This window comes from Equus quagga, chromosome 5 (genome assembly GCF_021613505.1).
Source record: "Equus quagga isolate Etosha38 chromosome 5, UCLA_HA_Equagga_1.0, whole genome shotgun sequence".
NCBI classification, from domain to species: Eukaryota; Metazoa; Chordata; class Mammalia; order Perissodactyla; family Equidae; genus Equus; species Equus quagga.
The window spans coordinates 86,696,885-86,713,163 of record NC_060271.1 but is presented as its reverse complement, the minus strand read 5'-3'; the positions used below and the strand labels follow the sequence as shown (position 1 = coordinate 86,713,163).

Below are 16,279 nucleotides of genomic sequence, written 5' to 3'. Positions count from 1 at the left end.
CAGCCTGTCATGACAAATCTATCTCCTTCTGCATGAGTAGGTGCCAGTCTGACTGGCTTCTTTTAGGCTCACACTGGGTTTTAAGCTAGATCCATGTGCATGACTGGCAGTGCATTTGTTGGGCCAGATCTGAGGAGCCAGAGAGCGTTCAGCTCCTTTTTGCCTACAAAAGAGCAGCCAGACAACCAGCAAGAGGCCTTGGATGTAACACAAGGTGATACTTACTTAGTCAGCCATTCTTCTTTTTTTCTTATAATTTTTTTAAACTAAGAAGTTATCAATTTCACAAAGAAAAGAGGAATTAAATTATCAAAGGATACTTTTTAGGGGCCCAAACTATTTACATTAGTTCTGCTAATGCAGCTTGAAGTTTTCAAAAACAGAAAATAATTGCTTTTATAATCCTAAAATAATTATTTTAGAGAAATTATATTTTAGAGAAATATGATACCTACTGGAAATTCACATATATTAGTTTAATGAATGAAAGAGAATGATCGCTGATGTAAATATAAAACTTTATATTCCAGATTGCTTCCAGATACTTAAAGGAAAGGCTCACTTAGCAACATTAACTTGATCATATTCTTTTATATTTAGAATTCTTTATTTGTATAGCATGGTATACCAACACTAGGGGCGAAACAAATGCTGCAAGTAGAGATAATAGTGGTTGTATCTTGAAACAAAGAGATATATAAAAAACTCAAGTATGATATATTCAGTTTTGTGAATTGAATACTATTGAAATCTAAAATGCATGTGTATTTTTTCTGAATTAGTGCTTTTATATTTTCTACTCATATATTAAAAACTGAATCTCAAACTTAAATTCACATCCTGTTCAATATTTTGCCTATGTATTTTAAACAAATCCAAAATTTAGTAGTTACTACAAAAATAAATGTAATCCCCAGGGTTGATCAAAGATTTAATCTGACCAGATGGGGCAAACTTGAGAAAGATTTTGACTTTCCACTCTGTTTTGCAACAAGAAAGGCTGATTTCTTTTTCTTTCTTTCTTTGTTAGGGAAACAGAGATCAGGCCATCCCCAGAGAAATGAGCAGGTGTGGCCATTTATAAGCATGTCTGCTTATATTACAAACCAGCATAAGAAAAGTTTGAAATGGGTTGAAAAGATCTGCTAAACAGTTTTAATGTTTCACCCTAAATCCTATTTATTCAGTCAAGAGCTGATCAAGCTAGCAGTAAAATATCTAGTCTACCAAACCTTTAAAGATCTCGTAATTTTATTTTTTATTTTCTTTCTGTCTTTGGTAGCAAGTGAATAGGTGCACTTTGGTAATCCTTGCCTCTGGACAAGCACAGAATTCTTTTTTTTTTTCTCCTTGTCCTTTCTGAATGCCTAATAACAGAGCCTTGCTTCCTGTCTAATGATGAAAGGGTGGCAGTCAAGTCCTTTCTCTTAGTTTACTACAAAATTGAGGAATTTCATGGACTATTTTGAGAACAGAATCCTGTGAAATACTAGCAGTAATAAGTAAAGCCCTTTTAAAAAAAAAATTTAGGTAATTTAAAATGTATTTAGTCCAATTAATAAACAGTCCAATTACTAAGACTGTATGAAACTGAAGATAACACAAGTAAGCACAGGATATTGTGTTATTAAGGGAGATAAAGGATATGGAATTATGGATTTGTTGGTAGAAATAGGGTGCTTTGTTCTGTTATACACACAAATTTACAAAGAGCAAGGATACAACTACATTATTTGAAATAATTATTTTTTAAAGTTTTGTAGAAGCTTGTTTCATGAAAACATTGTAGACATGTTTCTTAAATAGAAAGACTTCTCAATCTATATTTTTTGACTGAATAAAAATATCTAATGTTATGAAAGACAACCATTGGGTGGGCAATGATCTCAGCAGCTACACTGACAGTTTCTCATGTTCTAATTCACCTTCACAAATCCATGGCATCATTTTTTGGCTAAAGTAATGTCAGTCGGTGACATTTGCGGCAAGTATAGAAGGGACCCCCCATGGCAGCCATTTTTATTTGATTCTTAAGATCCAAAGGCTGCTGAAAGAACAATTGAATAAAGTTGAGGATTGGAGAAGCTTGATTTTCTTGTTCTCTGTGAAATGAAACTCTAGTCTTTTTCTTCCCCTTCCCCTTAAAAGCAAAAGTCTGCTAGGGGGTTGTAGCTGTGTCAAAGCCGCTGGGATGCCACTGCTGATCACTTTAATTACTACGACTAAGGAGGATAAAATTAAAAGTAGCACCATTGAAGCAGTGGAAGAAAGCTTGCCTAGATGTCGGTGAACTGTGAAATATAAAAATTGCATACCAATGCATTTTTATGGAAAGGAAACAAGGAATTACATTACTTATTCTTGAAGAGTTTGTCCTTAAATTGTCAAGTTTTACTAGTGCATCTATCTATGGCAGATTGTAGACCATTTCAGAACGATAAGGAAAATAGTAACTTGGAGACATGCCGTGAAAGGGCTAAGTATTTTTTCGGTTTAGGTCCAAAGTGGTTAGTTCTGATCCATCTTCTATATTTGAATGTTTTAAATTCATTGTGTTGAAATACAAGCTCTTTGTACCATAACAGGACTTTTGGCTTATCCTGAGGATGTTAGCAAAGAGAAAAGTAAAGCTTAAGTGTACTACGTTCAGCACTTCTCTGAAGGCTTATAATTTAAGGTCAGGAACCTAAGTTAAATGAATATAAACAAGTTAGTTTTTTTCACCTCTCTGCATTAGGTAGCACAAAGGGAAGTTTAACCTTATTTGTTTAGCCAAAGTGTAAGTAAAAAACCACAATAACAGTAGGGCTTCAGAAAAATTCCCTGAACACAGTTATGTAATACATAGGACCAGTGCTTTGAAATCAGACAGACACTAATTTTAATTCTTACTATGCCATTTACAAGTGGTATTTAAGTGAGATTCAATTTCTATCAAATCAGAGTGATAGTAGTTACCTCACAGAGTTGTGAGTAGTAAATGAGACAACACAAAGGAAAACGCTGTGTGCATAGGCACAGAACTAGTATTAACTCAGACGTTTGTTATAACTTGTAAAAGAAAAATGTCATGGAGAAGGAGCCCTCCCAAAAATACGGCTTCCATCACACCCTCAAAAGAGTACATTCATCTTACAAAACCTAGATCATCCTACATAACTTGGTCTAAGTAATACTATATAGAAAAAGGTAAATGTCATCAGGCCCATTCTTAGAAATAGGAAGCCTAACTACTTCAATTTATTTAGGTATATTTAGACTAGGCAGGTAAATGAAAGATATATAGGTTTCCTACATTTTGAATTTTTCGAGTGTATTTTTAATGACAACAGTCTTCTAAGTTACTTTACCTCTGCATCCCAATGACAAGAGTCCTTTTATTTTTTTCAGCAGACGTAGTAAACAGATGATTTATTTATAGCCATGAGTTTCTGTTTTCTTTTGAATGCAGAATGGTCAAAACAGATAGCAGTAATGCATTTCTGTGCTTGGGTAGGTTTAGGCAAACCATCATTGTCAGAAATAGTCATTATCAACATATATGAGCAGTTGTGCTGAATGCTATTCAGAAACAATGAAATAATCATTGTCCTGATTTTGCTGTTCATTTTATTCCTTTGACATAAACAATACGTCTCTTTTGTGGAAAAGAGGCATAGATTTTATTGCTATCTAATTTTTAATTATAACTGCAAAAATCAACTTGTAATGGAGCTTATATATAAAAATTAAAATCAGGTATTTTTACTTATAGTGAATCTGTAAATTAATACTATCAGTTAAATTAAAATTGTTTGCATAATCAGTTGCTATAATTACAAGCTTTTCCTTCTACTCTTAACAATTAACTTCTATTTTCTCAGTTGGTTCTTTGTCTTAAGGGAAGTTAATGGGTGAGAAAACAAACAGTGCAGATATGCCATCCCACTGGAGAGCTCTATGCCCAAGCAAAATGGTCTCTGTCGTGTTAGGACATTAGTAGAAAAGTAAATCAAGGCAATCTGATAAGGAACTAGAATTCTGTCAATCAGGCTCAAGATTTTGTGCTGTGTCCATAAACTTTGTTTACTGTAGGGTTTTATGAGTTGTAACCTGCCCTTGCAGTCTGTTAATGAGGCTAAATCTTGCTACTTGAGAATTGAATTACAGCACACCTCTGGGCTAATGGTTATAAACAGAAAGTCCCATTAGGGCTGCATTCTGATTTGTTCATTTGCATTTTTTTCTATTGTATAGAGAACAATGACGGGTAAATAGGTACAAACAAAGAATTTACATGGAAATTGATAAAGTGTCCCTAATTAGTATTTAGAGTTGGTTTTATTAATGATTGCCTGCTTTAAATTACACTCTTGGTAAGCTCTCAGAAACATTTGCAGCTGGGAGTGTTATTGGGGGATGAGAGAGAGGAGGGGGAAGCCAAGGAGAGGTGGTAGCCTGTGAGGAAAAAATGAGGTTCCCATTTCATATTCAGAGAGGTAGAATCATTTATTTCATTTTAACTCAGTTAAGATGACCCAGACCACTTCATCTTAGTCTGAATCACCAAATTCCAGCTCTGCAAGAAGTTATTATTCACACAGTGAAATTCACTTAAACCTAGTTGCCTGAGGCATATCAAATAATGGTTTTTATTAGTGCTCTTAACTTTTCTTAAGTTTGAAAGATGGAAGTTTAGTAAAAGCTCAATTTTCCTTAGTTGGCCATGTAATTTGATGCTTTTTGGGATCAAGTAGTTTGGTGGTAAGAGCAAGGGCTCTATAGTCAGACCTGGGCTGGACTCCTTACTCTGACATCAGTGCTACCTGTGTGACCTTGAAATGCTAAACCTAAATACTATTCTCATTGGTAAAAATTGGGTTGTGAAAATTAAATGAGATCACACATATAAAGCACTTAGCGCATCAAAGCTCAGGAAATTTGAAGAACCATCACCAAAATCACCATTATCAAGCCTGCATTTTCTGTTATTCCTAGTATGTTTTCCACATTGAGAAATACTAATAATGAACTGAGGATTTTTGTATGTTATTCTTGCATCTTTAGTCTTACTCTGCCCAGCACTTACTACTCCTCTAACCGCAAGTGAGCTTGTGTCTCTAAATACCAAGAAAATTTCCCTTGAATGTTAGATCTCTCTTTTTGCCCCTACCATAATCACCACCCACCCCAGAAAGCCCACCATCTCATCTCTTTCCTTCCTTCCCACGAGTCTTTTTTTTAAAAAAAAAAAACTTTTACTACAAGAGTAGTACATGTGTATTATAGAAAATTAGAAAATGGAGACAAAGTAAGAAAACAAAAATATCACATTTCCCAGCCAGATGTCAACACCATGACAATTTTGTGAATATCCTTCCAAGTCTTTTTCTATACATATATGTTTGTGTGTTTATTTTGCCAAAACGACAAAATGAGTGTTATTACTGTATAAACTATTTTTTCAGTTAAGTTATACTTCCTCTCATTTAATGCTATCATTATATTCAGGTTTCTCTAATTATATTCAACAGTGTCCTTTACAGCTCTTTGTTCAAACCAGTATCTGAGCCAGGACTTATACGTTGCACCTGGTTAAGTCCCTTTTGTTGGTGGTGATGGTGATTGGTTAGTTGTTTTTTTGCTGTGTGTGTGTTTTCTTAACTCTCTCTGATTAGAATGACCAGATCGGTTGTCCTGAATATCCTACCTTCTGGATTTGTTTGGTTACTTCCTTGCTGTGTCATTTATCATGTTTCTCTATCCTTTGTATTTATAATAAACTGGAAATAATACCTAAAGGCTTAGTGGATTCACTTTAAACATTTGGGCTGGAATTTATAGGTGATGTGCTCTTCATGTGCTTCACATCAAAAAACATATAACACGTGGTTGACCCAACATTAAGGATGCTAAGACTGACCATAGATTAGTGGTCCCTAATGGAGAGATCCATTCACAATTAGGTTTTCCCCTTGCAACCAGGAAATAACCTGTGTGGTGCTACTAAGCATATGTCCCAATTATTATGGCTGTGTAACAAACTACCCCAAACTTAGTGGTGTAAAATACTGTTTTTATGCTCACAGATTCTGTGAGTCAGGAGTTCAGACAGGGCATAGTGGGGATGCTTTGTCTCTGTTCCACATTGTCTGGGGCCTCAGTTGGGGAGACTTGAACAGTTGGGGTGACTCAAAATGGCTAAAGGCTGAGATCGTCTGAAGGCCTCTTCATTCATCTGTCTGGCCCTTGGGCCAGGAAGACTCAAAACTGAACTCTGCTGGGACTGTAGACTGGGGCACCTACATGTAGTCTGGGATTATTACAGCATGACAGCTGGGGTCCCAAAGACTAGAAAACGCAAGAATTTCACGAGAACTGGGCAAAGGGGACCTTTCCTACCTAGCTGTGGAAGTCACCTACAACACTTCTGTATTTTCTTGATTATGTACAAGTCACTAAAGCTGGCCCAGATTCAAGGGGAGAGGAATTAAACTCTTGATGAGGAAGTGGCAAGGTCACATTGCAGAGAACATGTGGGATGAGAAAACTGTCGTGACTATTTGGAAAATGCAGTCTGCCATAGCATAGTATGAATATCCAGTTCCCCGTCAGAGATTCACCTGAGAGCTTTAATAACAGTTGATAGTCCTTGCCAGAATCAGTCATTCTTTTATGAATGGCAAAGTTATGTTTTTATAATTTTACCTTTTAAAAATTATTATTATAGATGGCATTATTTTATAAAGTAGAGCTTTCTCTCATTAACTGGGACTATTTAGTTACCCTAAAATTCAGTTCCCACTGGAAAGACAATTGCTTTATTCTTTTCTTCTAATTACTAATTTTCAGGAATTATTTTAAAAGCTGCTTCAAATAAGTTTATACATCCTTCTAAGAACTTTTTGAATGCCATAATGAATTGATGAATTTTCATTGATTCAGTGTGTGATTTCATTGATTCAATTCATTGCAGTCATTGTTCTTCTGATGCTGAAATTGGTTCAGTTTGTCCACTGGGAGCTTCAAGCCTGTCTCTGCGTTCATTTGGTACCTCTATTAATCTATCCCCATTAATTTTGACAGTTCTTATTTCTAGCCATCTCAAAATTTGTGAAAGAATTGCCTAGACTTGAGCTCTACCAGTCTGGTTTACCCTTGTCCCTAATGATACCGTTTACCAAGTTTGTCCTTTTTTAACGTTCAGACTCATTAACCTCTAATATTTACTGCATTTGGTTACTCCCTTGTGCATGAAAGCCTCTTTGATTCTCAAAGTAGGGTACATCAGTGTTCTAGTACTTCTCGTCTTTCTCTGTCTCCTTCTCCTCTTTATATCTAAATATAGATGTTTTCCATGTTTCAGGCAGTGGCCCTCCTTTTTCTCTATAGTACCTCTTCAGGTGCTTTCGTAACTCCTATAACTTCAGCCATCAGCTCTGTAGTCGTAGTTTAACTTCACTTCCTAGCATGAGTTTCACTTCCCCAACTACCTACTAACATCTTTACTTAGATGTCCTGCCAGCCTCTCAAACCCAGTCTCTCTTAGCCCAAACTTTCTCTCTCTCCCTTCTTATAGTTTCTCTTAGTTTTTCTGTTTCTATTTTTAGTTCCACTAGTTGCCCAAGTGTAAAACTTCTGAGTCAGATTTTTCTTCTCTCCACATCTATCTCTAATGTATTTCTTACACTTGTCTCTTTCCATTCCTATTGCCATCCTAGTTCTGGATCTCATTACAGCTTCCTGAAACTATTTTAAGAGCCTCCTAACTAGTGTCTTTCCAGTCCTTCTTTGCCAACCTATCTTATACACTGTTGTCAGATTAATCTTTCTCAAATACACCTCTGATTGGTCATTCCCCTAGACCAAAAAACAAACAGATGAACAAACATAAAAACAAACCTTTAGTTGTCCCTTGCTGAATAAATAAAGTACTTCAGCCTCTTGGACAGGGCCTCTACAGTCTATCTACCCAGCTTTATTTTTCTTGCCTTTCTCTCTGTCTTGCTTTGTCTTTCTGTCATTATTTTTGCCCTATGCTCAGGAAAACTAGACTATGTACTTTTCTTCCAATATACTTTCTTCCCTCTATGTCTGTATATAGTTCCTACCTCCTCATCTCTCCTACACTGACCTACCTAACTGCTGACTCCCATTTCTATTCATTCCAAATCCTGCTCCTTCTGCAGGCCCAACTCAAAAACCATGATGTCATGATGCCTCCTGTTTGTCTCTCAGCCAAAAATGTTCTTCTGAATCTTGCTGCATTTCCATCAGACCTCCTTATTGTGGCTATTTTATCTTTCCTGCTATATTATAAGTTTTTGAGGGTGTAAATTATAAGTTTTCATACTTGAAATTTCTATAGCAAGTACCAAAGTATGTACTAAGGACCAGGGACACAAAGATAAATTAGATATAGCTCCTGCCTTCAAATAGCTCAGTTCTACTGAGAAGGAAGCATTTTTACAGAATCATAATGTAGCTTGACTAGTATTATTTTAAAAAGTAATAACACACATAGAATACACAGGATAACATAGAGGAAAGAGAACTTTATTCTATCAGTGGGGAGGAGGGAAGAATAGTCAGGGGAAGTTTAACTGATTTAAACTGAATCTTGAAGAATGAATAAAAGTTAGATAAGACAAAAGAAGAACATTCTAGGAAGAGGAAATGACATATTCAAATCCATGGATGCATGAAACTACGTGACACAGGAAATTCTGTATAAATAGATGTGAGGTTTTATGGAGAGTGCGAGAGACTAAGGGAAGATAATACTGCAAAGATATGTTGGAGCTAGATTGTTTTAGGCTTTGTTTTGTCATCATAATGCCTTATTTTATATACTTTCCAGTATACAGAGAAATTTCACATTGATTATTTGTGGTTCATAATAACCCTTTTTTAGTAGGCAAAAACTGTTTTAGTTATTAATTCTCTGTAGTTTTTAGTTATTTTAAATATCAAAAACCATATTAGATTTTACTTTTTCTTCTCAGTTTGCACCTTGTGGGGAGGGAGTAGGATTGGGGGTAGTCGAGCAGTTGCTCAATTCTGATTTTAAAACTACCGGCAACAATAACTGTGTAACTAATGTACTATCCCCATTCCTACTCCAGCCTCCTAAAAATGTCATTTCCTGTATTTTATCAACATGGTGTAGCAGCACTTTCTGCTATCAAAGATGTCTTTTAGCCGGTGCTCTATGCCTTTATTAGAAATATGGCAAGTTAAATTCTATTCTTAGGTAATAAAGTATTAATTGGAATTCTGTTTTCAGTATTGTGACTTTTTTCTGTAAGCCTGATTAGTTTGTTAATGATAGTTCCTACTATTCTCTCAGTAACATATATTGCCAAACATCTTTAAAGGCTAGTTTGAATTTTTAACAGACATTTTAGTACAATAATTTGTAAATGTTTTTTAAAACTCTGATTCTAGGATGTCTTTTAAAAATGGTGTGACATCCAACTGATATAGAGCATCCTATTTATAATGTGGGCCAAGCACCATGCTGTAAACCAGTTACTATCATGATGATCAGATTGAAAATGAAATTGCATTTCTGTCAATTACTGAGTTGGCAACTGTTCAATATATCTTAGCAGCAAGATGAAGAGCGACGTCGGCAGCTGAGAGAGAGAGCTCGTCAGCTAATAGCAGAAGCTCGATCTGGAGTGAAGATGTCAGAACTTCCCAGCTATGGTGAAATGGCTGCAGAAAAGTTGAAAGAAAGGGCAAAGGCATCTGGAGGTGAGTTAAAGAATCTTGTATCATATTCTACGAACAATCCTGAAATCTGCAGTGGACCTTTTGGGACTTTTTATTCTTGCTTCAAAATATTTCATCAAATACATAAAGTTTCTAACTTATTGATATGTTGCAAGAAACCTGAAGGAGGTATAGTAAATCAGAAGATAACTGTTGCTGTTTTCCAAATCAACTTTTTGGTATAATTTTTAACAACTCAAGAAGTATTTTCTTGGAATATGATTTAGGAGAAAACTCATACAGACCTTGGTTTGTGATTTCCCCATGATGCCTCATTAATTGTATTAGGAGTGAGTAAAATGCAATCAAGTCCTCAACAGCTAGATCACAAGACTTGTTAGTGGTGAGCTTTCGCATGAAAAATTTTCACTTTGAACTAGATCTTTAGAAAGTAGCTTTGACAATGTTCTGGCGTTATAGCCGTAAGAATTTTGAGTAGGTCCTATATCCATTTCTTCTTAGTCTCCTTAGTCTAAGAGGGTCTTCTTCAATATTTGCAGAAATTATTCTAAGCTTTATGTTGAGACAAGGACTGACTATATAATTAAAGAAAATTTTAATTTTTCCTCTCAGTGCTCAATTTGGGCATCTTTCACTTGGATCTCTTTACGTTTTTATTTAAGAGAAATATATTCAAGAGACCTGTGGGGGTGTTTTTTATTTCAAAGGTGTACAACCTATTTATCTACTAAAACATGCCAGATACTTGTTCTGAGTTAATCTTAGAATGCTAAGATCACTCTGAAGAGTAGGCAAGTGAGGACTCGAATAAAACCTTAGAGAACTGAAACAAAGGTAAGCTGTTTGTGGGTCAATGTTAAGTTTCTTCAGAGTAACCCGAAACTTACTCCTGTTATTTCTAATTCATTCCTTATATTAAAAGCTTACTGTTGTAGGGAATTCCAAACTAATGCCTATAGCACGTAACCTTCCATCTCATAAATTTGAATGCTGCTATCCCAAACAGCTGTGCATCCATCCCTCTGGTCTTCTCAGAATGTTTATATTTTAGTGAAATCCTTCATCTTACCTTTTCAACTCCTATCATTCAGAATTTTAATTGCAATTTCTACACTGTCTACTATATTTTTATATTAATATCAGTAACTACTCATGTTTATATAGCTATGATAATTTGCTTTCATCTATTATTAATAAAAAAGATGTTTCTTTGATATCATAAAAATTCCAGATATTCTAAGTAAGTCTTAGAAATCTTTGCCTCATTATATCTCAGAATAATAGAAAAAAACCCTTATATTCCTGACCTTCCAGATAGACTGTCCTAAAGCTCCTAATGCTACTTTCCTATGGCATCATAAACCCATAAGAGAACAGTAATAATAGGATAGAGAGGCATCCAGTATCTCTTTTAATTTTTTTTCTTGGTGGTGAGCAGATAAGAATGCTAAATGAGTTATAAACTCTAGGAAGGCTAAGAATTAAAATTTTTTGATTAATGGTATTGGATGGGTCAGCTTCTGATTGGTCTTATCACTATAATCCAACCTCAGTTGAGGCTAAGCCAGGACTAGACTAGGAGGAGAGACTTCATCAGTGTTACAACCCAAAGAATGAGCGTCTTCCATACTTGGTCCCTAGGGAGGCTGAAGACCTGATTTTGACATCATTTAATAAAGAACAAGTGAGGACTAGATCTGCAGAACTAGCAAAGAAGTACAGACTAGAACAGGGAAAGCCAGGTGAAGTGAAGCTAGGACAGGGTTCAACAGATGATTTCCGAGAACCTACTGAAGATTTTAGACTCTGTACCCTAAGGAGACCAAACTGACCAGGGTCCCTTTCTCCTTTAGGATACAAGATACCTTGATTTTTGGAAGCAGCCATATATCAGATGGTAGGTTCTAAATCAGAGCTAAGGTTGACCTACAAGTGGAGCAGGCCTGCTCCCCAACCTCAGGAGTAGATATTGGCCTGTCTTCATAAAGGTATATGGATCAGACAAGGTCTGCTCTGGCCTCAAGGTCTAAGGTGAAACTATTGAGGCTGAGAATAGAGGAAGAGACCTTTAGGACAAGGGAGAGGGTAAAATTCCTGCCTGAAATTCAACCCTTCATACATATGCATTTATCTCTTCTGCAACGGCAGCTACTATGCTAAGCCAGGATTCGGCAAACTTCCTGGAAAGGGCCAAAGTAAATATTTTAGGCTTTGTAGGCCATATGATCTCTATCTTAACTACTCCATTCTGCCCTTGTAGCCTGAAAGCAGCCTTGAACAATATGTAAATTAATGGACACACCTGTTATTTACCCCAAGAAGGTGCAGTCGACTGGATTTTGCCCCCATGCTATAGTTTGCTGACCCTTGCATAGCAAATTAGAAATTCACATGGGTTCACAAGAGTCTAATTCCTAAGTGAAAATAACCTTATGAAGTTGATAAGTCAGGGCAAAGAACTAACAAATTAGTGTCTACTATTCCAGTGCCTAGTGGGAATCATCAGATCTGGATAAGAATTAGTGTGAAAGGAGGAGAGAGAAATAACTAAGGACCAGCCTAGGCGGAGGACTAGGGTAGGAGGATTTTGGAAACAGTGGTGTGGAGTGGTGAAGAAGAACTGAAATGTTAAGGTAGAAGAAGAATGTGTTGGACGTGATCATTACTCAGACTCGTTGCCTGAACCTACTTGGAAAGCTTGCTTTTTTCTATTCTCAAGCAGCCACCAGGCTCAGCGAGGAAAGGAAACTTAATGAATTGAGGTGAGGTATCTTCAGCTTCATGGTGTCCACAGAAAATCCGTGTAAGATATTTTAGGTTGTGTATAGCCTTGTATTCAAGCAACCCACTTGGATTCTATTGCAACCAGGAATAGCCTAATTCTTGTGAAATAACAGAATCGTACCTGTCCAAGAGCTACAGCCACCTTTGGCTTGTCTTCCTTTGACAGAATTTTAGGCCTTACGAGAGAATCGTTGATAGTGTGGTGTACTACACACGTTTCTTTTCAATTTCTGCATCACTTGTAGTTATAGACCTGTAACGGCATCATCTTAAAATCCTCACTCTACAGAACAAACTTATGGGTTCATTTTATTGTATTGTTCTTGCTTGGCAAGGTGCAAGTGTTTGGGGACAAAATCTGGTATTTTCATTTTTAGTTGTATGGTATTGTGGTCAGAGAATATGGCCTGAATTTCTGCTTTGGGAATTAGTAAGTTTTTATCTTGGTCAAATAAATGTTAAGGTTTTGTTAATGGTCTATGGGCACTTGCATGGGAGGTGTCTGTCTTGTTTTAAGATATTATATTATATTATATCATATATTTATTATATGTGATATATATTTTATTTTATGTGTATATATTTATTCTTTAGCTCCTCACTTTGGTTTGAGTTAGGTTAGGGTCATTTAACTTTTAAACTGGCATTTTTGCCTCTCGTTGATTTATATAAAGTAGTGTAATTTGGTTTAGCATTTCAAATGAATAAAGCAAATGGTTTTTTATTTTGTCCATGAAAATGTTTGTGTGTCTGCATTATCCTTATTTTGGTTATGGCAAATAGATTTATCTAAATTTGTTGAACCAAAATAAAATCTTGTAGGTCTTCAATAATTTTTATTTTCAGCTTTTATTCATAATATATTTGTATTATATTTTCTGTCTTTTGTTTGATTTCTATAGAATAACTGTAAAAGTTATAAATTTTATAGGGACCTTCAGTGAGAATTAAAATATCTTGATAGAAATGAGAAACTTTTTTCTGAATATATTTTCTGAACATTTTTTAATGATAGCCTCTGTTCCTTTTTTAAAAAGTACACGTATTCTTTTTTTTTACTGTCACCAAACATCCTGGTTTTTCGTTCAATTTATTTATAAATCATAAATGGTATTAAGATTGGCCTTATTGCTGTGCTGTTAATCATGCCTTTGGGATCCCCATTTTTCTTATAGTGCTATGCAGAGTTGACTAGAATACATTGTCTCATTCCTGTGCATGTCCAATCTCCTTTTACCTTTTCCTGAATACATTATACATGCCATCCTTGCAAACCAACTTCTATTCTGTAATGGATCTCTAGTTTACTTTCTGCCATACTCACTTACTGGGTTTTCAGTAGTTAGCCATAAAGATATCTATGTGTATGTATATATATATCTTATATATAAATATGCAGTATCTTAAACACACACACATGCCCACACTTTAGTTCTGCTTGAATGCATTTAGAATATTTCCACAGATGTGGAAGAAATGTGTAACGTTAACTGTTGAAAAGAATTCAAGGGTTCATCATAAAACTAAAGTCAGTGAATGGAAAGAAAGTAGAAATCCATTCTTAAGAAGACCTGAGCTGTATAGGAGATCAGTTTTTACTTTTGTCCTCCCAAATAGTAATTCTTTTCTCTAAAGTTAGCAATTCATATATAAACATGGTGTTAACCCACTCAGCATTACTGGTGAGTGGTAGTCTAGATAGAGATTTCATTTAGCTGGGAAATAAAATGAATGGCACCTGTTTAACATCACACAGGAACCCGGCACTGTGTGAGTAATGAAAGGAGGTACAATTTTCTGCATATCCCCAGAACCTGAAAGTACCCATATCCAATCACATTTCCAGACTTAGCTATTTCTTTTCATAGCAATGCCATCCTTCCAGTCACTCTGGCTGGAGAGTCAATTTTGATATCTGCTTCCCCCTTCCTCTGCTCAGTATCCCTCCCCCAAACACCCAGTATCTGGTTGCTTTTCAAATCATGTCATTCCCACTGCCAATTGTTTTATCCTAGGTTAGGCTCTCTATACTGCTTGCCTGGAGGTTTTAACACTCTCCAACCTGGGTTTCCTGCCTCCAGCCTTTCTGTTCTCCAGTTGAACATCTAGGTCAGCAGTCTCACATGAAGGATAATGCATAGTACACTCCCATGCACAATCCGTAGACCACTTTTTCCTTCATAAGAAAGCATATAAGAATGTAAGCAAGAGTGATATTATAGGAATAATATTGAAGGTACTCTAATTTATAAAAGATGCAAGCTTTAGTGCTTATATTACTAGGAATTGTTTTATACGTATTTCACAACTGATTACAATAAGTCACTGGTAGAAAACTGCTTATATAGACTGCTCTTAAATTAAAGAGCACAATGCTAATTATATTAAAGCAGCAATGTCTCTCCCTTCTTACCGAGTAAAATTTAAACTTCTCATTCTGCCCTTCAGGGCTCTCTGCAGTTCTGTCTTTCAAGTCTTACGTCCTGTTGTTTTCCTTTAAGTATGCTTGAGCCAAATAGAACTTTACACCATCCTTTGAACGTAACCTAGCCTTTCCTTCTTTCGTGTTGGTAATACCCTCACCTCAGTTGTACCTTTTGAAATCCTGTACATTTCTCAAAACTCAATTTAAAGGCTAGTGCTTCCAAAAAACAATTCCTGGTGCTATTGGCAAAGAGTAATCTTTTCATCTTTTGAATATGCTCTGTACTTTATTTTTACTTCATAACACTTACCTGTCCTACATAGAATTGTAGTCATTTGAATGTAAACCTTTAAGGTGATTAATAAGTGTCTCTTACAACTTGGTATCTCCACCATCTAGCAGTGTTTTGTAAATTGCAGCTACAGTATACAGTAGAAGTTCCTTGAATAAATAAATGGATGAATGTTGAATTTTGTGCTTTCACTCCAGATTAATTATGGTCAGTAATAATCAATAGAGGCTGGTTGGTAGCAACAAAGTACTGCACTCTAAAAACTGTTGATAGTAAACTGTCTCTGGCACAGAGTAATACAAGGAAGTATTCTGAACACTTATTTAGCACACAGGAAATATTTGTTAATTCATTTGCATTTACTACAAAATTACTTAGAGAAGAATTTTTGAGAATAATGAAGATGCTGACTTTTGTGAAATTAGTCAAATAGTTGTGCTAAGCACAGTTGATTAGAAAAGATCTCTCAACTGGTTATACTTCTGTGATGTAGCCAAGTATAATGCCTAGTAATTTGAATGCATTTAGCAATGCTTTTCTCCTGGAGGCATTTCTCGGTCTTTTTTTTCTTTGTTGGGTTCTTCTAAATGGCTTACACAGTGCCTGGTGTCTTCTATAAATGTAAACTATTATTATTAATATTAATGCTCATAGTAAGTTTTAACTCAGGAAGCCCAAAAGCAAACACCAAGTTGTATAGGAAAAAGGACAACTATTGAAGGGTTAAACCAAAGCTATAGAATTTTGGAATTTCTTAATTGTGATAATCTTTTGAATACGTCGTTATTAACAAAGCTTGCCCAATAACAAATAAACTGTAGAATAGTAGGGATATTCTTCAACTACCAGGGCTAGACAGCTGTTTCTCCGAAAGATACACTGCCTGTCAATAGCAGAATTTAAAGCTAAACCTCTAATGAGCAAATCAGATGATTGCTATGCCTTTGCAAATGTGTAAAATTGAAAATTTCTTAGTCAATTTTATCACTAGGATTTATAAAGGAAAAAATATATAGTGGAAATCCTTAGTGTAAAAAAAATGACTCAATTAATTGTGACCT

General features: G+C 35.6%; 1 protein-coding gene across 10 annotated transcripts in view; it reads left to right on the top strand.

The window, feature by feature from the left end:
* The window catches only part of EHBP1 (EH domain binding protein 1), a 403,867-nt gene that overhangs the window by 335,469 nt on the left and 52,119 nt on the right, over window positions 1-16,279 (top strand). For 8 of the 10 annotated variants that reach the window (XM_046660551.1, XM_046660550.1, XM_046660552.1 and 5 more), the window contains one exon: window positions 9,591-9,738. In XM_046660551.1, the coding sequence (XP_046516507.1) occupies window positions 9,591-9,738 (148 nt within the window). The remainder of the gene's footprint in view (window positions 1-9,590; window positions 9,739-16,279) is intronic. The other 2 variants (XM_046660557.1, XM_046660553.1) reach the window with 1 other exon arrangement.